The sequence below is a fragment of the Nyctereutes procyonoides genome, unplaced genomic scaffold (genome assembly GCF_905146905.1).
Source record: "Nyctereutes procyonoides isolate TBG_1078 unplaced genomic scaffold, NYPRO_anot_genome, whole genome shotgun sequence".
In the NCBI taxonomy this organism is placed as follows: domain Eukaryota; kingdom Metazoa; phylum Chordata; class Mammalia; order Carnivora; family Canidae; genus Nyctereutes; species Nyctereutes procyonoides.
In genome coordinates this window covers 33,618,354-33,643,562 of record NW_026575024.1, presented here as the reverse complement: position 1 = coordinate 33,643,562, position 25,209 = coordinate 33,618,354, and the positions used below count along the sequence as shown (strand labels likewise).

The window sequence follows — 25,209 nt, the reverse complement described above, 5'->3', positions numbered from 1 at the left end:
ACATTCCAACTGAGTGACTAAAACATTCAATTCAATAATACTGCTGAAAATAATTTATAGTCATTTTAAACACACCACACCTATCTCTAAAGGCATCAGAATGGTCATAAAACAGTAAGGAATAAACAGGCCAAATATCAGGTGGGAGCGAGAGCCCAGAGAATAAGCAGAGGAGCTTATTCCCTGAGGGTGTGTGTTGATCCCGGGTTTGGAATTCTATTTTAGAGCCTCGTGGACCCTGCAGAATAGAAGACAAACCATACCACTTTAAATGTGGACACTCAAAGTGTTGTTCACTCAGGGTTATGGAGAGGTGCCGGTGAACGCTTCACACCCTTCATCTCTATCTACAGACCACCCCCAGACAACGGCTTGCAAAGTAAGCCCTGCTGCACAGCATGAAAGAGGACACCTTTCCAGAAGTTTGTAATGATTGCATACCCTTTCATTCCAACTCCAAGCCAGGACCCCCAAGGGCAACATGTTTCATGGATGAACCAGAAAAAAAAATCCACCTAGCTTGAGGCAACTTGCCTAAGACTTGTCTCTAATTAAAACAGAGAGAAAAGTAAGAGAGGGATAATAAGAGAATGAGGAGGAGGAGAAGGGGGAAGAGTAGGGGAAGGAGAAAGAGGAGGGAAGGAAGGAGAAGTAGAAGGGGAAGGGGAAGAGGAGAAGGAAGAAGAGGAAGTGGAAACTAAGTGGAAGATGGCACAGAGAAAGAAAGAGAGAAGGAATGGGTGTGGGGAGAGAGTGAAGAAGGAAGAAAAAGGAAAGAATTGGAGAATATCTAACCACATGCTCTCGATCACACAGCTTTGAGGCTGATATTGGCAGTTTTCCTGTGTGGAAAAAAAGTCAAGAACTTAGTAAAAATGTACCTTATATGTGTAGAGCCACAAAGGATCTGTATCCAAGGTATATAAAGAAATTCTACCACTAGATCTAGATCACAATAGCAAATCTAATATAAAAATTGCCAAAGACACAAGCAAACATTTCACAAAGTGAAAGAGGAAAAATAAAAGGCCAATAAAAACGCTTGTTGACGATTATTAAACTCATTAGTAAGCAGGAGAATGCAAAGCACAATGACCATGAAATAGTTTTCACCCTGGTAAAAGGTCCTCTCTCCAGCTGCCCTCATAGGTTGGTGTCTTGCTGGCATTGATGCCTGTGACACTATAAACATGGCTCCTCCTGGTGCCTGGAAACAGTGGAGTGACCAAGGTTTCACCAACTCTATACCTCAGGGAAGATGAAAAGCCTCTAAAAAGAACAGGAAATAAGACATTCTCCAAGCAATCCTCGAAATCACACTTTAAGATAAAGGAGAATGAAGACCCAGTTGAGGATGTAGAGTTCTCTTACAGATGATGATTGAGTAGTCCTTGAAGTGAAGACAGAAGAGTTCCCCATGGTTTGGAAAATATCCAAGCGTGGAGATGGTGAGGGATGATTCTGCTGCACATTTTAGTGGAATATTAGGAAGGGCTGGAAGTGAATTAAGATTTTATTGAGTCTAGTACAAGAAAAAAAAAATCCTGATCCTTTGGCCACTGTGAAAGAGAGTGCTCAAATCCAGCTGGTGCCAATGCATTGGCATTTACAGTTCTGATCCCAGACTGGTGGGGGGAGCAGTTTGTTGGGGTCAGGTGGGCAAGTGCAGCCTGTCACAGCTTGAGCAAGGCCTGAACTTGTGTTGTCACCTTCCACCTTCAGCATCTCACTTCACAGAGGCCTAGAGAGGAGTGTACATCTCTGAAAAAAATGTGAGGTATTGAAACAATGTAATTATCACAAATTAACGAAAGCTTGCTAAGCTCAGCCACTTCTTTTAGTTCTTTCCACCAGGAGATTAATTAAGCAAAGTGGGGACTCGCGTTGATTCATGAAGATGATGTTGGGTTGCCATTGTACACAACCAGAGTGGATTTTTTTGTTGTTGTTTTTATTTAAGCCTTTATTTTTTTTTTATTTTATTTATTTACGATAGTCATACAGAGAGAGAGAGAGGCAGAGACACAGGCAGAGGGAGAAGCAGGCTCCATGCACCAGGAGCCCGACGTGGGATTCGATCCCGGGTCTCCAGGATCGCGCCCTGGGCCAAAGGCAGGCGCCAAACCGCTGCGCCACCCAGGGATCCCATTATTTAAGCCTTTAAAAACAAAATCTTCCTTTCTTCTCCATCTTGCCAAAGCAGTGGTTCTCACACAATATTGTGCAACAGAGTCGCTTGGAAGGCTTGCTATGGTACAAGAGTTATAAAATTTCTGATTCTGCATGGGATGGGGCCTGAGAATTTGCATTTCTAACAAGTTCCCAGGTGAGGCTGCTGCTGCTGGTCCTGCTGGTCCAGGGCCACACTCTGAGAAACACTGGGCCTTACCTTCCTTAGTTTTATCAGAACTTGGCTTGATTAAGGTTCATTCAAGAATATTAAGTTGTCTCTGCACTAGAATTACATTAGTTGTAAGGTGCTTACAGTTTTAACAGTTATTAAAGTTGCAAATGAAAATGTCATTTAATCTGCAGATTTTGAATTCGTTCTCAGCAGAATTAAGATTCCTTAGATATTCTCATGTGCTTGTTGGCCACGTCTATATCTTCCTTTGTGAGATTTCTGTTCATGTCTTTTGCCCATTTCATGATTGGATTGTTTGTTTCTTTGCTGTTGAGTTTAATAAGTTCTTTATAGATCTTGGAAACTAGCCCTTTATCTGATACGTCATTTGCAAATATCTTCTCCCATTTTGTAGGTTGTCTTTTAGTTTTGTTGACTGTATCCTTTAGTGAAAGGGAATATAAGGGAACGGAGAAGAAATGTGTGGGAAATATCAGAAAGGGAGACAGAACATAAAGACTCCTAACTCTGGGAAACGAACTAGGGGTGGTGGAAGGGGAGGAGGGCAGGGGGTGGGGTGACTGGGTGGCGGGCACTGAGGGGGGCACCTGACAGGATGAGCACTGGGTGTTATTCTGTATGTTGGTAAATTGAACACCAATAAAAAATAAATTTATTATTTAAAAAAAGATTCCTTAGATAAACTTTCTCAGTGATTTCGGTGACTGTAAAACTGAGTTGTTTCTTTTAGGACTCCTTCATCACATTAACAGACATTTACATTCCAATAGCAACTTTAATGTCATTTTACCTATGAACGCACTGATGCAAAAAAGTAAGCATTTGTGAACTTTTGAAATAAACCTATGTTTAATTCAATGCCATTCTTGACAGCTTAAAGCCTTTTGATTAAGTTAAGGGGGTAGGAAAGTGAGATTGGAAGGGAAGGCAGCCAACCCACAGGGTGAGTTATCAACCAGCTAATACTGTGGGCAACCCAAGGCAGCAACAAAGAACAAGACACCAAGGAGCTGATCACCGAGGGGGCGGGGACTTAGGGTTCTTATACACTGACTCCCTTGAGTCTTTGGTTGAGGACTTGGTGGAGGGCTGTCTCCTAGAGCATTGACTCCTTAGCACTGTGGTATGCCAAGTGGTTGGAAAAGCAGAATCCAAGTTGAAGAGAACATTCTTGAGCAGAGGTAGGCAGTTGGAATTCAGGTGTTGAATGGCTGGAGAGCATCTTAAAGTGGAGGAGGCTTCTAGATTGAAACCCAATGTCAAAGCCACTGCTTTGTGAATCATATCTTAATAGTACAAGTCTTCCCCAAATGTTCCATTATTGAGTGAAATTTTCGATTGAGACCACAAGATCTTTAGAATGGCACCTCCCTATATCCTTCCCAGAGTGAGACAGGGCTCCTTATGAATAGGCTGTAAATTTAGGCTTAATGTTCCTTGTTAAAGCCAAATGTTTATCATCAGCTGGATTTCATATTATATAGAGGGCCTGTTTTTACTGGATGCCCTGTTCGTTCCATAAGCCCTTTGTCAAATGATATGCTCATGGTGAATGTGGAAGAAAAATGAATGGGCAGCCCAGCCTGTTCTGGGTTCCAAGCAAAGAGCAAACGCACATACCGTGTGGAACAAGCAGCCTTAGCCAGAACCAAGCCAAGTGTGGATTCATGCAAGTACTTCTCTAGGTCCTTAATTTTTGATGCGACAACTAATCTGCTTCAACTGCCTCCTCAACCCCAACTTCTCATAGCTTAGGTGTTGCTGTTCTTTGGCAGACGACTGCAAGTGAAATTGCAAAATCTAAGCATATATTTACTCACTTAATGTAAGCAACAGAGAAGTAAATCTGAACTTTGGAAAAAGTCTATTAATAATTGACAGCTAGTGGAATTATCAAAATGTAGAAGGCTATGAACAGGAAAAAAAAAAAACCCAAACCTGGGGTCGCAATAACGTGTGAAAATGTTTACGCGGTTAGTTTGTATCAGTGATTATGAACAAAATGCAAAATCAGTACTTCAGAAGTCCATCTATGACTATTACAGGTCCGGGGCAAATGATCAGGAAACACTGGCTGATAATATTGCAGCATTTTCCAGGTAAGAAAATTTACTTCTTGTTAAATCGTGTTTTAAAATTACATGAAAATATCCTACCAAAATAAGATCTCCAAGTTTTAATGTTAATGATGTGAAATTATTTGTCTAGATAGATGCCTTGTAGAGAGGCAAAAACTCTTGGGGCCATGAGAAGTCTTAGCCTATTAAATTGTTTAAAAATATCCCAAGGCTGGGAATCTCAGACAACTGACTGAAAAAACCAACACTAATTTTCCTCACACGAAATTCCGTGGATATTTAATTTAACTGTGTATAAAAATGGTGATGCATTCCGATGACTCTCTTTTCTTTTTCTCTGGGTATGACAGGGAGGGTCATCGCTCATAGTGCAGGAAACAGCATTAAGTGCAAGATAGCCATCTTATCTGGTTGAACCAGATCGGATTGTTGCCTCAAATATTCCCATCCTGCTGGCTTTCCGTTATCACTCAGTTTGATTACTGTTGTCTGAACTTTCACTTTAGATTTCAATTTGTCTCTATGGCATTAATCTTTCAACTTGGCTATTTCATCCCTCATCCAGAGTGCTTCGCCTATCTCTATTCCCAAATTAGTTTCATATTTCAAAGCACAACATGGTGGGTGTCATGGTTTATGTTTTCTGTTTTGTTCCTTGTAAATGCAAGGAACAAAATAACTTTCAAGGAGTGTTTTTCTCTCAGCAGTTACAGAATGGTTTATTTGCTGGAGTAGGGGTGGAGAGCCCTCGATCCCACTATACTTTTCAGGCTCATCCATCTTACATTCTAGCCTTCTGTAAAGTCAGTGAATATTGTGGGTGTTCATTGATGGTGGTAAATCTAGAAGAAGAAGAAGAAGAAGAAGAAGAAGAAGAAGAAGAAGAAGAAGAAGAAGAAGAAGAAGAAGAAGAAAAAGAAGAAGAAGAAAAGAAGAAGAAGAAGAAGAAGAAGAAGAAGAAGAAGAAGAAGAAGAAGAAGAAAGAAGAAGAAGGAGGAGGAGGAGGAGGAGGAGAAAAGGAGGAGGAGGAGGAGGAGGAGGAGGAGGAGGAGGAGGAAATCCGAGGAAAGACTCTACCTTCCTTCTAGGCTTCCTCAGCGTAGAGAGAAATCTCTCAAAAATCACATTTCTCTGTATGAATTAGGAGAGATGAGATTATTCTGACCAAGGTGGTTCCTGGTAAGCAGCACTGATGTATCCCCAGGAATCTGAGAATGGGGTGAAAGATGGGACCTACCCCAAACTTCTGTAAGCCTTGACTTTGGCTCAGATCTTTCCTGGAACCTACACGAGCTTCACAAATGTAGAAAAGTTGTAAAGGAAATGTTGGTTAAGAATGGGTCTTAAAATTCTGTATGATCTTTTTCACTTATTTAGCATTTTGGGCCTCTTCAAAGGCTTCTGCTCCTGGAAGATGTCTTTCCGTAGGCCCATAGCAATTCTATTCATCAGGTAATGCAGCTTACCTCTCAGTAGTCTCCTGAAAAGAGCACTTTAACCCAAATAGGGAACTATCAGGCCCTTGACAGGCTGGTGTCTCAGAATTTCTCAGGTCATAAAGCTCAGATCACCTCCTATTTCCTGACCCACCCTTTAGCCCCCTTCACCTCATGCTACTTAATCCATTATCTCACACTTATTTCGAATCTCTGTGGGCTCAACTCTGTCCTACATGCTGAAGATAGAGCAATGAACCAGACAGACAAAGTTCCTATTCATGGGAGCTTACATTCCAATGGATGGACATCAATCTTTGACCTCCATAATGCTGGTGGTTTGAACGGATGCAAAATGTACCCCGAATAACTGGTCCAGTTGAGACCTTAAAGAGGGAGCAAAGGGGTACAGCAAATGCAGACACCTCGGCAACCCTGGAAATTCTAGAAACTTTGTGAGACATAGAAGACAGTGTTGACTTCCAACTTGTAGATGGGAAGAGTGCCTCATGCTTGTGTGGATCACATGGTACTCTAGTGACTATTCTCAGCCTCTGCATGCACCAAGTACCTTCAAGACAGAGCATAGATAATGAGAATGAGCTTGCAATGCCATCCTTTCCATGATACTTGATCTTTCTCTTTTGTTCAGTTCAAAAGGGAAAAAAAATGTGCATTTAATCAACTTTCTCTGGAGTTTGGCTGATGCTATTATCAACTATGGGAGGAGTTTTTATATTGCAACAAATGTCAGGGCCCATCGCCTATCTAACACTTCAATTTCTCTTTTGTTGGGTAACTTGCTGGGCGACCCTTCATTCCTCACCTTCTGTCATTGAGTCGATCACGTGGAACTAAGAACAGATTTTTTGCCAGGGTCCCAGTGGTGTTGGGTTGATGGGATGAAGCCAATCAATCTGAACTCTTTCATTCTGATTCAAATGAAGACTGCAAAACAACCAAACCTCAGATAACCTGTTGTGACACAGTGTCAGGGCATTTTAAAGACATTTACGAAATTGATACACCTCCTCCTCCCACAAGCACAACAAAAGGTCATTCACAGTGACAGCTATCTATTATCTCTCTACACTCAGCTCTGACAACCACAGTTTGAAGTTCTAGGGACATGGCTCACTTAGGTGAACTCGCAGTTGCTTATAAACATTTCTGGGGTATGGCTTGGGACTCTGATGTTACTGTGGCCAAAATAAAATAGAATACCAAAGGACAAATAAAGTCAAATGGATGGAACCACACCGAAGAGCATGATTTCCTATTATAAACACGATGTGAACAGCAGATGTCAGCGTACTACATTTTGCATGGCCTGACTTGATTGGGGTTAACTAAAAAAAAAACAAAAACAGGGATACTTGGGTGGCCTAGTGGTTGAGCGTCTACCTTTTGCTCAGGGCTTGATCCTGGAGTCCTGAGATGGAGTTCCCGGATCGAGTCCTACATCCGGCTTCCGGCGAGGAGCCTGCTTCTCCCTCTGCCTATATCTCTGGCTCTCTCTGTGTGTGTCTCTCTCATGAATAAATAAATAATAAAATATTTTTTAAAAAAGACAACAAAAAAACCCAATGTACATTGTTTCTCTTGCACGTGAACTCAGCGTATCTTTCTCAACCATGGTCTGCATTTTGTGGCTTCTTGTGAAATTCTCATTGGTAGAAACTAATTCTACAATTTGGGCATTTAGAAGTCCTGATGATATTAGAAAATGAAGCATCTGGGGTGGCTGGGTGGCTCAGTCAGTTAAGTATCTGACTTTGGCTTGGGTTATCATTCCAGGGTCCTGGGATTGAGCCCCACGTAGAGCTCCCTACTCAGCAGAGAGCCTGCTTCTTCCTCTCCCTCTGCCCTTTCCCCTGCTTGTGCTCTCTCACTCCTTCTGTCAAATAAAGAAAGAAAATCTTTTTTTTTTAAAAAAGGAAAATGAAGCTCCTCCTTTTTTTCCTTGTGTGTCACTTATTGACACTGAAAATTGCATGATTTTCTTTTTCTTTTTTTAAATATTTATTTATTCATGAGAGACACAGAAAGAGAGAGAGGTAGAGAGACACAGGCAGAGGGAGAAACAGGCTCTATCCAAAGAGCCCGATGTGGGACTCGATCCCGTGACTCCAGGATCACGCCCTGGGCGGAAGGCAGTGCTGAACTGTTGAGCCACCCAGGGATCCCTGCATGTTTTTCTTTTTAAAGAACAGATGAAAAATGATAGCATTCTCTCACTTAAATATTTGAGCAGTATAAACTCACCTGCAGCATTTTAAGTATTCTTCTCATAGGTGTCAATGCCACAGGATCACGCAGCTGGTTTCTACGACATGTGAGGAAGCTGCTTTCTGCTTTTGCATTATGCAAATTAGCTAATTGTCTCTTATTTTCGAAGATTCATGTAGAAAGAGGTCTCACATCCATCCCATTTGTTTTCTCCTCCTATTCTCTTCTTCATCCTCCTTTTTTTCTTTCTTTTTTTTTTTTTAAGATTTTATTTATTTATTCATGAGAGACACGCAGAGAGAGAAGCACAGATACAGGCAGAGGGAGAAGCAGGGGGACTCGATCCGGGATCCCAGGGATCATGCCCTGGGCTGAAGGCGGCTCTAAACCATTGAGCCAGCGGGGCTGCCCCGCAGCCCTCCCTTTCTGCTCCACTCCCTACCTCTATCTCTCTTTCTTTATCTAGCAAACCTACACATGCACACCCATGCGCGCACACACACAAGCACAACTACACACCCTTTCAGGAGGTTCATAGGCTTTCTGAAACCCATTACACACCAAGGCATTTAAAAACTGGCTTGACTATTTAAATATGCTTACTATGCAGTGTTTTCTTCAGACTTAGATTCCTGCCCTTCGTATTCCTTTATTGCAATGCCTCAGAGGTTAAGAGTGATCCAGTTAACTGTTTTCAAGATATCACAAATATTAAGAATGAAGGGTAAAAAATAAGATTACAAAATCTGTGCTATTTTGTATATTTTATATGCATATTTACATATATTTTACTTGATTTAAATGCCGAGTGTAAAATATTATGTGGAGAAATTGGAATGCAGTGAGATCATCTTACAGGACTTATAAAACATTAATTCACTGTGTTCAATTGATGGGATTCAGTAGCAGCACATGGCTTTAAAGCTGGGTGTTAAGTGTCCTTCAAATAGAGTATCCCATCATGGGGCGTGTGGACATCCCTGGATTATTTTGTAAATTAAATGTGAGGCGTTTGTTGGATGTGAGGTATGAGTCAAAAACCCTGTGAAAGGATCCCCCCTCTACCCCACTTCCTTTGTTCAGGCATCTTATTTTCCGTCCTTTGAAAGAGGTTTATTATTCCATTGGTTCAATTGTTTTGTCGATCTTCATATCCTTTTTCCAAAGTGGAGGTCCTATAAGAGCACAGTCCAAGGTTACAGTCAGCTGTGATTTTATGTAAGATTGTGGAAAAATCACTTAAACTGGGGGTGGGGTCAGGTGAGACTTGGAAAGCTCTCAGAACTACGTGACAAGGTTAGCTGTAATTGCCCTTCTGAAGAATACCAAAATGTGGAGAACTTTTTAGAGAACATACGCTTTCCGCTCCAGTGATCTTACCTAATTATGTGTGAGAATTGCATTTTGTGCACTGGTTGGCGAGTGTCTGTAATGTCACCCTCAGAAGAGAAAATAGTGTGCGTGGGGGAAGGCCAGGGAGGGGGAACACACGGTTATCAGAGGGACCTGCGCCACCACGTGGACAAGAGTAAAGCTACTGCCTGGAGATGGAAGGATTGAGCTTTGCCTTCTCTGTAGGAACTGAACATTTAGCAATGTCTTTACACACACACACACACACACACACACACACACACACACACACACGGCTCATGCCCTGCAGCTTTGTGTGTGCTCTTCATAAGAGCTTTCATTGTTTCCTCAGCTCTAAGTAAATATTAATGCCTTCCAAGGCCACCATGCCAACGGGTGCTATTAAAATCTTTTTCCCTCATTGTAATAATACACTTAGAGATGATTGGTAATAAAAGCTCTCTTCAAGGCTTCTGCCTTCCCCTCTCAACATGGAGATCAAAGAAGCGTGCTGCGAGGGTCAGTCCAAAAGAAAAGACTTCCAGCAGCAAAGCATGTGGTGTGACTGAAAGTAATGACGATTATGATGTTCAAAGGAATTGCAGAGAAATCGCACAGTAAAACTTCTTTATTATGCTTTTCAAGGGCTGCATGTTTTTACTTTAGTATGTGAGGAAGGGTTAGATTACAGACCCAAAGCAACACGAAGGCAGAATTTCTTCTCCCGCTACACGAGGTAGGCTTCAGTTAAGACTTCGGAGGTCCAATTTGTTTTGGTTACTCCATTTCTAAATCATGCTTCACTATAATAACTAAAAATCTTGAACCCTCTGGAAGCAGAGTTCAATCTAGGTAATGAAAGGTGAGTGCTGGTTAGGTGTGTATGAGTGTCTTATCCACATGTTTATTTTCTTAAAGCTCATTATCAGCAGGTCTGTACTTTCTTCCATTCTCATCAGTTACTAATGAGAAAAATAATCCCGAACAGATAGGACATATAAATTCTGCTAAGAGGGAAAGAGAACTTGTTCTCCTGTAAATTTTACTCTTAAAGTTTCGCTTCTTGGTTTATTGATGATTTTCATTGCAACACGAAAGAATTGCAGGAAGAGTCATTTTAGATGATGTTCAGGAGTCAAAAAATCTTTAAACTAAACTCCAGTTCCTGGTGAATAACCTTTTGGAGGAAAACGCTCAATTAAACTAAGAAAAATTATATTCCCTCTCACCATACTTCAATGAATACAGATATCAGTTTAAGGATTTCGAAGAAACCACATTATAATTTTAAAAGTAAGTATCCGAAGTTATTGTATGTTATAAAAGTAAAAGACAAACTGGACATAGTATAACCTCTCTTCATAAATTATAATCTGCCTTCTATGTTTTTGTCTATCAAAATGATTTGGAGGAAGTGAAATAAAAGCTATGTCCACACAAAAACATTTACGTGAATGTTTATGGTGGCTTTATTAATAATTGCTTCAGACTGGAAGCATTCCCAGTGTCTCTTAGCTGGGGAATGGGCAAACCGACTGGGACAGTAGAATACTATTCATCAACCAAGATGAACAGATTATGGATGCACTTGACTAATGTGGATGAATCTCAAAAGCCCTATGCTTTAGTGAAAAAAGCCAGACTCAAAGGCTACGTTACATATGATTCCTTTTGTATATTCTTGCAAAGTAAAACTATACTGACAGAAAACATATCAGTGGTTGTTAGGGGATTGGTTTCAGTACAAAAGGAAATGGAGAAATTTTTCAAGATGGTGAACTGTTCTTGAGTGTCTTGGCAGTTCCACAACTGTGTGCTTTTGTCAAAGCTCCCAAGGGTAAATCCTACCATATGTTAATTACACATCACTGAGAACAATAGCTTGTGAAATTCACTATTATCTTATTGCTAACTTGCCATCTTAACAAACATTAAAACTGCCCCTTTCCTTTAACTTTGTAAAGTAATTTGCCAGATGGGAAAACTAGAAGTATATTTTCTCTTTTTAACTAAACTGTAATGTCAAAGCTTTAGTTATGATTTTAAAATTCTAATTTTTTTTTTCTTTTTAAAATTCTAGATGGAAGCTGTATCCGCGGATGCTCCGGAATGTTGCTGAGATAGACCTGTCGACTTCTGTTTTGGGTCAGAGAGTCAGCATGCCAATATGTGTTGGGGCTACTGCCATGCAGTGCATGGCTCACGTGGATGGGGAGCTCGCAACTGTGCGAGGTAGGTAGAAAGTCCTCACCAAAGGAACAGAAGAGGACTAACATTTAGTGATTCCTTTCTCTGTATGCGTCAAGCAAACACTTCCTCGGATATTTTCAGACCCACGAAAATTAAGCTCATTGACTCTGCCATCAAAATACCAGTTGTTGCACATTCTGCTCCTCTATGACTCTAGGCAAGATATTCTTTGGTTCCTCAGTTTTATCAGCTAGGTAGTGGCAGAGATGGGATTCAATCTAATAGCTACCTCATTTCAAAGGCCTCCCTGCTTCCCCAAACCACGTGATCCTCACAGGGAAACAGCAAATGCCGAGACCCGGATGGTTGAGTTTTCTGTCATGGTTTGGGACCACGATTCTGTTTTACAAATGGGTTATACTCCCAATAAAGCATTTCTAGCTGCCTTAGGAGAGAGAGAGATGAGAAATTCAAATATGATGCAAAGAAATTCCTTATGAGGGCTAATTTATTAACTTCCCAGTCCCCTGGCAACTAGGAACATTTGAAAAGGTATGCACAGTGATAAATCTCCCCACCCCGCTTCAGAAACTCATATAAAAGTTGGTGATGAATTCTATCTGGCTTCTTTTGATGCTAAGCAGGGCAGGAAATTCAGGCTCAAAGAGCAGGAACTAAATACTATTTTAAAGCATTTCAGTTCTAAGCGTTACAGATCTTATGGATTTACTTCCCTTCTTGAAACGTTTGCCACATAACTCTGCCAGGGATAACGGCATGACACGGTGAGGTTGAGACAGGCTTAGGTTAGAGTCCAGAACTTTTTTGAATTCTAGGACCACACACAGAGAAGTGGCCTTGAGGCCTGGGCATTTGTCTGTGGTAATCCTGAAATATGGCCAGAGAGAATGGGAAAAAAAAAAAAGAAGGAAACCAGTATCTTTCTATTCACAGTTGGGGTAAGAGAAGCCTTCCCAAACATGCCATAGACAAAAACCATTAAGACAAAAGCCAACAAATCAACACAAAATGCAGAAACGTCCATGCTGTTTCTACAAAACATGCATGTTCTACAAAAATTGAAAAAACAAGTGGTAAACAAAACAAATTGAAAAATTATGAGGCTGCAAAGCATTAATGATCTTTCCATGTGAAGAGCCCTTATACTTGAATAAGGAAATAATATCTAACCCAAAATAGGTGAAAAGACCTAAGTGGAAAAAGACAAATAGAAAATTCATAAATGGACACATGAAACTGGCCTATAAACACATGAAAAGTATTCAATTTACCATGTTATCAAATAAGTGTAAATTATAACTATATATTTTATTTTTTGAATATCAAGTTATTATTTTCAGACTATAAAATGTGATAAGGGTGGAAGGACAATGTGCATTTTCAAGTACCGGTAGGAAGAGCATTAAGTGGAACCGTATTTCTAGAAAGTTATTCGACAATTGTTTATCAAAGCTTTGAAAGTATGAATTCCATGTTATGCTCTAAGTCCTCTTCTAGGAATTCCAAGGAAATAATTATGACTTTGAAGAATGACGTCTCTGCAAGGATTCTCATGCCTTTGTTATTTTTAGTAGGAAAAAAATTAGAAAAAACAAAACAACCCCGAATGTCCCATAATCAGAGTTTGGTTGTAAAAAACAAGGTGCATTAGACATGGGATAAATTTGGGACCCCTCAGTGGCACAGTGGTTGAGCATCTGATTTTGGCTCAAGTCATGATCCTGGTGTCCTGGGATCAAGTCCCGTATCAGGCTCCCTGCAGGGAGCTTGCTTCTCCCTCTGCCTGTGTCTCTGCCTCTCTCTCTCTCTGTGTCTCTCATGAATAAATAAATAAAATCTTAAAAAAAGAAAAAGAAATGGTATACATTTTTATCATGATATCAGAGAAAGAGTGCAGTGGTATGGAAAGATGTTGCAGTTTGTTTTTTAAAAAACGCTTACAAACAATAGCAAGGCCCTAAAATACATTTACTTTTTAAGACAAAGAATGCAGACTACATATTACATGTGTTTATTTATGAGTGATGGGGTTACCCTTGGCTTTATATTCTTCTTATTTTGGGTCCATCCTTACAAAAGTCCCTTTGAACTATTTTGTAAGACAGGAACAACAACAACAACAAAACAAAACAAAAACAGCAAAAGATGGAGAAGGGACCATGAAAAGACTGGCAGTAAGGAAGAGTAAGTAAAAGAAGGCAATATGCAGAGCTCACTTTGTTAAAACAACAGCAACAAACCGCAGGGATTGCCTGTATATGTATGCATTCCTTTATGCAATATTTGACAGGTGTTGCTATGCTCATTCTGTGGGCAAACAGCGAGAGCTCCAGAGGAAGCAGTTTTCTCTTTCTTTCTTTTTTTTTTTTAAGATTTTATTTACTTATTCATGAGAGACAGAGAGAGAGAGAGAGAGAGAGAGAGAGAGAGAGAGATAGGCAGAGGGAGAAGCAGGCTCCCTCTGGGGAGCCTGAGACGGGACTCCATCCCAGGACTCCAGGATCATGCCCTGAGCTGAAGGCAGGTGCTCTATCACTGAGCCACCCAGGTGCCCCACAGTTTTCTTGATGAATAAATGACAGGACTTACTCTCCCCCTCCCTTCAGGTGGTTCCAAGATCAGTGCTCCTTATTTTTGGTAGGGATGGGATGAAAAGAAAATTGAGAAGGAAGCTTGCTTAGAAACTATAATTTGATGGTCTCAATAGGACCATTTTGTGCAACATTATTTCCTCCCAACACTTAACCAGGAGGCATTAGAGTATTCCTTTAGATTAATTTATCAAATACTTACAAAGCAATTACCATGTTCCAAGTGCTATTCTAAGTACATTGCGAGCATTAAAGCATCAAATCCTTGGAGCAGCCCAAAGATATAGTACTATCTTAAGCCCATTTTACACATGGGAGACTGAAATATCAAGCAGATGAATAACTTGCCCAAAATCACACAACTCATCCTTGACAGACATGGGATTCAGAGCTAGGCAGTCTGGCTCCAGAATCTTGGCTCCTAACCACCTGGTGCTGCTTTTAATTTCCAGAAAATCCCATGAAATGTCATGAGGGGAAGCCCATTTATCTGTCAATTACAATTCCGTAAGAGTGATTGATTTAGCACTTTAGGTGCCTGCAAAGCAGGCCTCCCCAGGACAGTAGGATACATGTATTGGGACAGGGCTGAACAATGAGAACACAAACTGTGTGGTGACACTGGGGGCATAGAGGAACTGGCAATGAAAGGTCACACACAATGCTCTTCAGAATCCAAGACCCTGGATCAGGTTCCTATGAGGGCAGGGATATCATAGTTTATATCAAGATTTGTAGTAGAAACCTCTTTTAAGGATTTCAACATTTCTGAGGTTTTCTTCTATGATCTAATTACCATGTATGGATGGATGGTCTACTAAACATTTAAATTAACCCTGAAAGCTGGTGGTGATCAGCTCATAACCGGGAGTACTCCCTTGTTGGTATGCTTTGGTTGTGGGATGGATAGGTTATTTGGAAGGAAAAAGAGCATGTGTGCCTGGATCGGATGCTGTTGGTACTCAGGATATATCCCCCCTGTTACTTATAATTTCTATCAGAACCTGCAACTTTTTGCCTGACATTTTCTCTGACAACAGGAGCTGATGTTTAAGAGGATTGAGTGCTTCCTGCCCATTAACACACCCTTCGTTGACTGCCTTCCTATCCTCTCAGTTTCCTACTTCATCAACTCTCTTTGTGATTATTCCCAAATAAGACTTGTACTCATATCTTTTTCTCATTTTTGGCTTCTGGAAGAATGTAAACCAAGGTGAGGGCCGCTCAAATTCCCAGGGAATGGTCAGGCTTGAATAATTAGAATGGACACCCAGAAAGTTCTGGAAGCTGTCACAGTACCACAGTCTTGCCTTCTCAGTTAGCTCTCCAGACTTTACAGAACCCTGCTTCAAGGTTCTTTTGGACTTTCTTTTCATCACTCTGGAGTACATCTCCAGTGTGAACTGGGCCCGAGAACAGAGCTTGTCTTCTTAGATAGCTTTGTGGTTGAAGAGTGACCAGTGGGGCCATTCTTCCTTCATATTCAAAATGGCAATGCCTATTAGATTGCCAAATAAAACACAGGGAGCCAGTTACATCTGAATTTCAGATAAATAACGAATCATTTGTAGCTGGGTTGTCCTCTATGTTTATTTGCTATCTCTGGCAACTTTAGTTGAATGAGCTCTTACTTCTAGGGGGTCCTTTGAGAATCACCTGAGAATAATGCTAGGAAAAGCTTCCCAAAATGAGGCACACTTTTTATTTGTCCCTCGGGGTCCCCAAAATCCCCTCCACATATTAAAAAACCGACCTTCAGAAAAGTACAAGCAGTTTACACTTCAATGGGAGTGAAAGTTGCCCTTTCTACTTTGCTAAGGATATTTTTGTTTTAAGCTTTATGCAGGAACCTGAGAAATGGCTTTGAGGGTCAGACTGGTAACATAAATATCCAAAGAGGGATGAAGTTAAGAAAACAACAATGCCAGCTCAGAGGTGGAGATTAGCAAACCCCACGGAAGGAGGAAGGAGGCAGCCACATTTTAGTGCGAGCTAACTAGTGCCCCACGGGAATGAGGATGTGGGGTTGCCAAATCTTCAAAAATTTTAAGAGAAGCCAGAAGCCTTGATTTTTATGTGTAATCTCCTGGTTTTTAAATGTTGGCAGATAAATCAAAAATTCCCTAAAACACTGTTTGGGGCAATAATGTGTGGGCCAAAGCAAATAATTTTGTGGGCTCCAAGTGTCCCCTGGGCTGTCGGGCTGGGACATCTGATTTATGTGGAAATTCACCACTAACTAGTTTCACTTCTATGGCAGGTCATTTTCACTTTCTAGCAGGATTACCTTTCCTCACTGATAAAGTCAGCTGCTTAAGCAAGATCAGTGGTTTGCTTGCCACCTCCCAAGGTCAGGATTGTTCCACTCTCAGGGAAGTTAGGGGCGTCACTGAGCAATGAGTTACTTGTCTTGCGTGTTGGGGTTCGACAGGACAGTTCTTTACAGAAAGTTCTGCTAATGGAAGCAAGGCTAACGAAGACAAAATCTCCTCGATGAGAAAACTCCAGAAAACAAAACCAGAGAACCCATTAAAGGTAGAGAACTGCCCTCCTGAAATCCCACCCCTTTCTTCTACCTCTTGCCTGCCGGACCAGCCCTGGAGAGTACAGATGGTGGGATGAGCATTTGTATGTCTTTGATATTCATTTCTCATATTCTGCATGCTTGGGATAGACAGAACCAAGCACACATATTTATTTCTGGTTCTTGCTGAAAATGCAAATAGATGTTTAATAAATGCCACACAAATAAACTGTCGTGAAACATGATGATAGCCAACATTTATCTGGCAATGTGTGCCAGGCAATTTGCATTTATTAACTCATCTATCTCTTATCCTCCATAAAACATGAGTCCAAAGCCCTAAGGATTTTTTTTACCAACTCCTGCGCTTCGGAAACTGAGGCTTGCAGAGGACAAATATCTTGTTCCAGGTTAGTAATCCCATGTGCAATGCTGCTTATAAGATCATGGTCAGTGACTGATATTTCCAAGTATCATTAACTGCCACAAGAACCCTAAGGCGAGTTCTATGTTATAATAGTCTTAGAATATTAACTGGAAACATTCTATGTTTTTATGGTTTTATCCCTTTAGTTTTGAGAGGATGGAATAAGCTACAGAATGTGAAACTCATTAAAAAATATGAGCTTTGAGCAAAATTTAGGAGCATAAATAAAAGGGCTTGAATTTTATTTTATTTTTTTATTTATTTTTTTAAAAGGGCTTGAATTTTAAACAAAAATTAAAACTCCTAAAAGTCGGGGTACCTGGGTAGCTCAGTGGCTGAAGAATCTGACTCTTGGTTTCAGCTCAGGTCATAATCTTGGGGTCATGGGATGGAGACTCTACTCGAGCCTGTATTGGGCTCCATGCTCATCAGGGAATCTGCTTGAAATTCTCTCTCTCTCTGCACCCCACCCTAAAAGTCTTTTAAGATGGAGAGAAACTAACCGAGAAATGCTGAGTGGAGAGCAGTTTGTCATGCATCGTGTTATGAATAAGACATTTATTACACTGGATGATTTAGTTAAAATTTTAATAATTGGCAATTGTTATAATATATTCAGAGCCATATAAATGCCTCTACTTATAATGGCACATCCATTTGAAACCCTATTAGATTGTTTTTAATTTAAATTTTATTTTTCATATGAGCTTCAGGGATGACTACAGAATCATTTCTACAAATACTTAATGTAGTAAAGGAAATATCAATGATAAACATAAATGCTAGGGTTGTATAAAGAAGGCAATCTCATTAGGTGAAATATTCATCTTGCAAGAGAAGTAAAGCATCTCTGACTTCTCAAAGAACACACGAAATGCTTATTATACCACAGAGGCTTTTAGGACATTATCATGGAAATCTCTTTGGTTTTAGGCACCTTGGCTGAAATGAAATTTTATTTCAGCCTCCATGGAACAACATTAGCTTTTTGTTTCATTTAAACATGAGAAATAAAAAAAATAAATAAACATGAGAAATCAAGGGGAAAGAGAAGAGATTAAATGTTAATTCATCCCTTTGCCTCTTGACTGTTATGTGCTCAAGCGCCACATGAGGGAGTGCCGGGACCTCAAATAGAGAAAAATTAAAACCCACCTAAAGCGTTCCAGGAATGCTCAGCATATTAGCAAATTCTTAGTAAACTGTCAGAAAAAAAAAAAAAAAAGATTTTAAAAGAAATTCCTGCCCGTGGATGCAATTAGAGGCTACCACACAGGATTTGATGGGCCATAAAACCATTAAATCTAAACACTTTCTTTTTGAGCCTAAAAGGCCGGAACATTCCAAAGTGAAGTTTGGGGACTCAGCTATGACTTGACCACCTATTAAGATGCAGGTGGAACAGATTGCAGAGTAACACAAAGAGCCATACAGACCCCAAAGAACTGAATTAGGGTGTAGGTGAGAGCTTTCGCTGTTGAATTTTCTGGATTTTCCGAGATTAAGTGATCGACCTTAACATTGAGTGAAAGACCATTCAGCAAGAAAAATTGTCATTTCCTTTGCTCCAGACCCAAATGATGTATTTTTGAAAGCTTTATTGATTTATATATTTATGTGTTGTACTAGGTGACCAAGTAGATATACATTTCAGCATACCTATGGGGAAAATATCCCCCTTATTCTCAATTTTACCTAAATCCAGGAAAAGCATGAGACTTGCTTTAAATGGAACTTTTATTTTTTTTCTGAAATGAGTGCCTTTTATGCACCAGATGCTGGACTTTATATCCCGATCATTTATCCTCACAATAGACCTATGAGGCAATTATCATTTATCATTCTCCTCATTTGACAGTGGAGGACAAGGATGCCCTTAACCAAAGTCTAGGGCTGCTCCATGATCAGGATGGGGTGCGAACCAAGATCTGTTTCACTTTAGAGTCTGATCCCGTTATTTGTTTTCATCCATTACTTCATTAATTTTTACTGAGAAGAAACAAAACTAAGGAGATATAAGAAGAAAGGACAGTTCACTAAAACTTTGTCCAAATTACATCATTAAACATTTGGAAGAGAATACCTCTTTGCTTCATTGGAATAAAAAAGAATCAATTCTCACTTTTATTTTCAATCTATTTCAGTTCAACTTTATGTTTTGGACATTCTTTTACTGTCATGAAAATTCAGTGGACACACTCTTTCTGCAAACACAACTGACACGTCATGTATGCAGAGACACGCACATACACACGTACCGACATACACAGATATAAAAGGGTTATGGACCTTCTTTGTATATATGCATACATATATATACAAACAGGTAACTTATATCTAAAAATTTTCCAAAAAGTGATAGATTCAGTGTTGAAATCACTTAAAGACAAACTTCATCAATCAAAAACAGCTGGTAAAAAATTAGACTCTTACTACATTGAAGACCAACATCAAATGGTATGATTCCTAGTATCTCACACCAGAATTTAAGCTATTGGGCAGTTTTTTGAGAGCATGAGATTGCTTCTTCTTCTTCTTTCTTTTAAGATTTTATTTATTCATGAGAGACATACAGAGAGGCAGAGACATTGGCAGAGGGAAAAGCAGGCTCCCTGCAGGAGGACTCCATCCCAGGATGCTGGGATCACACCCTGAACCAAAGGCAGACACTCAAACACTGAGCCACCCAGGCTTCCCAAGATTGCTTCTTCTCAAATGGTTACTGTGCCTGATGACGTTAGAGCATGACAGCGAGAAGTCGGAGGCTCACTGCTATGTCCTGGTACTGAGGTTGTTATACTGAAGGAGGTTGATTGAGGTCAAGGGCAAATTTGATCTTCCTTGAAATCCTCATAAAAGGCATCTCACTATGGTGTGGTCTCCATGTAATCTGCCAGTCATTCCAGGACCTGACAACTTAATAAAATGACAGAATAATAACCTGGGGATCATTACCGTAAAGCTAATGCTTTAGTCTAAATCAGAGTTCTGCCCCAGAAACAAAGTGGAAGCAAGAAAGGGAGGGCACAAGTGTCATTGGGACTAGTTGTTTCTTGAAAATCTTTCTATGCAATCAAAAACAGCTCTCAAACTTAGTGACGATGTGATCACTCAAGGTTAAACTGCTCCTGAGTCAGACAATAGACTGTCTTGAAAGCACTGGAAAGATCAAGTCTGGTTTCCTGGCCTTTCTTGGCAGTGTTTACATTGCTTCGGTTCTCTAAATCATAAATTAAGGTTCGTTTGACCACTTCTAAGTGTTTCATGCATAACTGTAGTGGAAGTTTCACAACATTATTTTTGTAAGTAATCTCAACAGTAATTTCAGACACGCAGACAATAATACTCATTGCATCTTTAATAAGCCTGTGAATGGCAGTTCCTGTGTGAAGAAAGGATGACACACCCAGGGGATGTTAGGGTGCACATTTATGCAAACACTCTGGTGGGTCAGACCCTGAGTTCTGAACCAGACGACTGCTTGGTACTTTGTCACTGCATATTTTCCCCATTGCACAATGACTTCCTGTGCAGAGGACAGAATGCATTTTCTCAACAAAATTTTCAGCACAGCTGTCTTGGTGACTAAGTTTTGCAGGAGCTTTTTAATCAAATGCACCTAAAAATAACTCGAGACACTTTCATCATGTTACCCCCTTTTCCTTTAAACACACAGTTTTGGAAACTTAACTCACCTTTCCCATAAAGGAGAACTATTTTAAAAGAAATAATTTGGACCCAACGTAACACATTGCTTAATCATTCTGCTCTAAATCTGGGAATATGATTTGATCCACATGAGTTAATGCTTCAAATAATAGACATTTACTCCCATTGATAACTACTAGTTTATATTTTTCTCTGTTGTGGTAGTGGTGGAGGTAGCTAAGGGTGAACATTGTCCTCAGATGTATAATAATTCCTGTCCTTGTCAAGCCTGGCATGATAAACTTCAGTTTTATTTGGTGATTTGACATCTTATTTATACATGTGAGACTGTTAGACATTTGGAAGCTATTTTATCATTGGTAAATTGTGTTGCCTCAGCTTTGAGAAACTTCTGTCTCCCTTATTGTCTGCCATTTTATTTTTATTTTGTTGCTTATTTTTGCTTCTAACTTAAACTTTAGGAAGCTGGGCAAATCCTAGATAAGCAAGGTTATAAAATATGCTGGATAACGGTTAAATGTGCTGAGGGGCTATTACTAAAATGCAATTTCATTCCTTGACTTTAAAACTAGTAAGGGACGAATGCATAAGAAACTGTGGCACATTTACCTGTGCTCTCCTCAAAGCAGAAGACAGACAAAGGCACTGGCAGGATGTGGCTGGCAATTGGCAAGTTGGGGGCCAGTCACTACCCACCCTACCATCAGTGGGCAGTTTGCTATAAGGTCCTGGCTTTCGATGGAAGAACCTGGACTGTCAGGCTTAGTGTCCCCTAACGTTAAGTCCACAGTAGCTTTCCTGTCTTGTCTCCTCTGCATCCTCTGATCCATCTTGATCATTACCAAGATCAGAAATGAATGTTTTCATTAAGGCTTGATGGAAAGCAAAACCCTGCCAAAATCTAGAAGCGCAGTTGCATTTCTCAGCCATTGCGAGGATTCTGACAGTTTGTGCTGTGTTGCAGAGCTGTTTAACTGTTCTAGCCCAACTGAATCATTGTACATTGGAGTTTATGGTTTGTATCAACTCCAGAGGTGGCTGCATTTATATCTAAGATGAGTTGATGTAAACCTCATTACAGGTTCCGGAGTGTAGCTTGAGTTAACTCTACCGAATGGCAGTCTGGGGAGGCAGAACTACATTTGATCTTATGCCAGATTATTGCAGGCTCTTGTAGCATTTCCCCACCCCGGGGCATGTGATTTAACTCATAAAAAAACTTTGTTGTGGGTGTGTTCCAGGATAACTTTTATTCTGTAGACAGAATGCACCAGTATTTTCCAGGAGCCTGTAATCTATTTTGGGTGAGTGATAGTAAACAATGACTTAAAAAAAAAGATTTTATTTATTTATTCATGAGAGACACACAGAGAAAGGCAGAGACATAGGCTCCACGCAGGGAGCCTGATACAGGTCTCCATCCCAGGACCCGGATCATGCCCTGAGCCTAAGGCAGATGCTCAACCACTGAGCCACCCAGCTGCCCTGTAAACAATAATATTAAACTCATTTATGTCTATATTATTATACTTACAATTTTATTGCAAATAAAGTAGAGAAACAAAAAACTGTAGTGAGAATTTTGAAAATTTTCTTACAGGTATTATTGTTGATGACTGACTAAGCATTGCTGACAACCGCTCAGATCTACTCTGCAGACCCTTCTTGGAAATCTGCAGACAGAGAAGGGGGTGGGGGTGGGGGTGGGGGTGGGGAAAGGCATGTTTTTGTTGCATCTCTCAGATTATTTGATGCTGTCTTTTCCTTGGATTTCCAAAGGAATGTATACCATGAAAATGTAGGAATTATCTGCTTTGATAGTCTCTTCCTATATCAGCCATCTCAGGAAGTTCCTTGGCCTAGAGAAGATTCCCTCCCCCACCCCCCCACACACACCCCGCCTCCTTTGAGAGCTTTCCTGCTTAAGGTAGTGAGCATTTTACACTATTTCTGCAAAGAGGAATGAGTATCTTGACCATCAAAACCAATGCAGGGAAAAGGTGGGTGTGGAGAAGATTATGAGTAATGATAAGAAATCAAGATTCATGGCAAAATTCAAAGGCAGATAGATGCTTAATGACTGAGCCACTCAGGCACCTCTTAGGTGTTTATTCTTGAAAGTAGATCTTAAGGATGATAAAAGAGGGAGTGAGTGGAAATAGGGAAATAGAGTTGTGGGATGTCAGATAGGATCAGTGTTTACTTGATGGTGTGTCCTCCTGGATACTTTATCTCTAGGATCAGCTGACTATAATGAAAGCCAAGATTTTTAGAGTTGAATCAACATTAGGGATCTTCATCATTGGCAAGATCCGGGCCTGGGCTTTACCACCCCAGATGTGATCTCCATTTTGCCAAAAGTTGTGAAATGCAGCTGGTATCTTGGGTTACATCATGCAAGTGGATCACTGTCCCTTTTAAAGAAATCTGACAGTTGCTCCTTTTGAGATCTGGAGGTCAGTTTCATTATGGAAAATGAATAAGGGGAGAAAACGAGCTTCAAAAACATTTGTGCTTTGAAGCACTGGCCTAGGATAAGTCTATTAGAATTTTTTTTAAGATTTTATTTATTATTCATGAGACACAGAGAGAGAGAGAGGCAGAGACATAGGCAGAGGAAGAAGGAGGCTCCTTGTGGGAGCCTGATGTGGGACTCGATCCCAGGACCCTGTGATCATGACCTGAGCCAAAGGCAGACGCTCAACCACTGAGCAACCCAGGCATCCCTCTAATTAGAATTTCTTAACAAAGTCTGATGATGCCAAGTCATTTATAAAACTAAAAAGCTTGCAATTTTTGTTCCCTAAAGAGTAATATGAGCTAGAAAGGTATTATCGTTATTTCTCAGGGCAAAAATGACATTTGAAATATTTAGCAACCAGTGCAACAAAGGACTTTAACCAATTAGAAGAGATGGTCAGATGCTCATTTCTAATGCTTTAACAGCATCCTGAATGCCCCCAACCCCGCCAGGTGTTAACTTTTAGATTTCTGGATTGTAGGGGTCAGGGGGTTCTGAGAATCCTTGAGGAGAGAAAGGAGTGATGCCACATTAAAGAGACTCAGAAAGGATGGTCATTTACTTCAGAGCCATGGCTATTTACGGATTGAAATGGAAGTGTTTCAGTATTTTAACTGGCACATTTGTGATTGTCTCTCCCAAATGGTCCTTGCAAAATCCCAGGGTCCCTCATCTCATTCTAACATAAAACTGTGTTGAAAACCATGGATGTAATTCATCAACAACTTGCCTTGATCATGGCATATAATCACAAGTGAGTGGGGATCACAGTGGTCAGTAATATATGTTCCAAGGAGCGTAAAGCCTTCGCAGTTTTGCTGCTGTTCTCTCCTGAGAGCAATATCTTAGTCTCAACTCATAATATGTCAGCATAGACTCTGATATTCTCTCTGCGTCCAGGAGACTCTCTTGGAGTAAATTCATTAAATCACCAAATATTTATTAAATGCCTACAACTTTGAGCACCAGTAACATCAGGAGCCATTGGTACCAGAGGCAGTAGACTCAGGAAAAATGGCATGAAGTGGCCTTGCTTTTCTCTGGACATGCCTACCCAGCCAAAGGGGCAAAGTGAGTGTGAAGACTGACACCTCCTGCAAGGTAGGTAGGAAGTGACTATTTTAATGGTCTTTGTGGAGTGTCTGTAGATGTTTCTTATGAATACAAGGAGATCTTTTTGAGGAGTTTTGATCCTTATTGACAGAACGGCTGCTCATCTATATGATGCCTTTGTGTAAACTACAACGAAGTGTCCTATCGTTTGATGGCTCTCTTAGCTGAACCCCTTTGTGTCACCATGCCCTGATGTGGCAGGTCCTATCCATTGGTTTCCAGTTTCCTTGCCTTTCCAGAGCTATCGGCATGGTGGCATCCTCTCCATCTTTGTGGGACCTTAGTTAGGTCACATCTTCTTCAGGACCTATTTTTCTTTATGATAAATTGATGATTAGAGGATTCTGACCCAATGTCCCCTGGTGTTCCTTCCAAACAGCAATAGATGACCTGGAGTTATTTTCCATATTTATAAATCTTAATGAAAATCAGACAATGGTCTAGTTGTTCTTATGTGTTATTTCTTAACAAGATGTGGTTTTTTAACACAATATTTTGCAAGTCATGAGTCTCTTGAGAGAAATTCTCAAGGGCACACTAGGAGGGAACAGAATAATGACCCATGGACAAGATCATCCCCTGTTTAGGTCTTCTTTATCTGAATTGTTATCTGAACAACAGGGATGAAAAACACCTTCCAAGGCATAGGGCAGGTAACATGTATCAAAACAAAATCCATTTTATTACCATGT

The 25,209-nt window shown here is 40.3% G+C and overlaps 1 protein-coding gene across 1 annotated transcript in view; it reads left to right on the top strand.

Moving 5' to 3' along the window:
- The first annotated feature begins 4,272 nt into the window (after positions 1–4,272).
- The window catches only part of HAO1 (hydroxyacid oxidase 1), a 48,145-nt gene continuing 27,208 nt past the window's right edge, over positions 4,273–25,209 (top strand). Inside the window, exons 1-2 of the mRNA XM_055302828.1 lie at positions 4,273–4,464; positions 11,542–11,693. Of these exons, the coding sequence (XP_055158803.1) occupies positions 4,328–4,464; positions 11,542–11,693 (289 nt within the window). The 5' untranslated portion in view covers positions 4,273–4,327. The remainder of the gene's footprint in view (positions 4,465–11,541; positions 11,694–25,209) is intronic.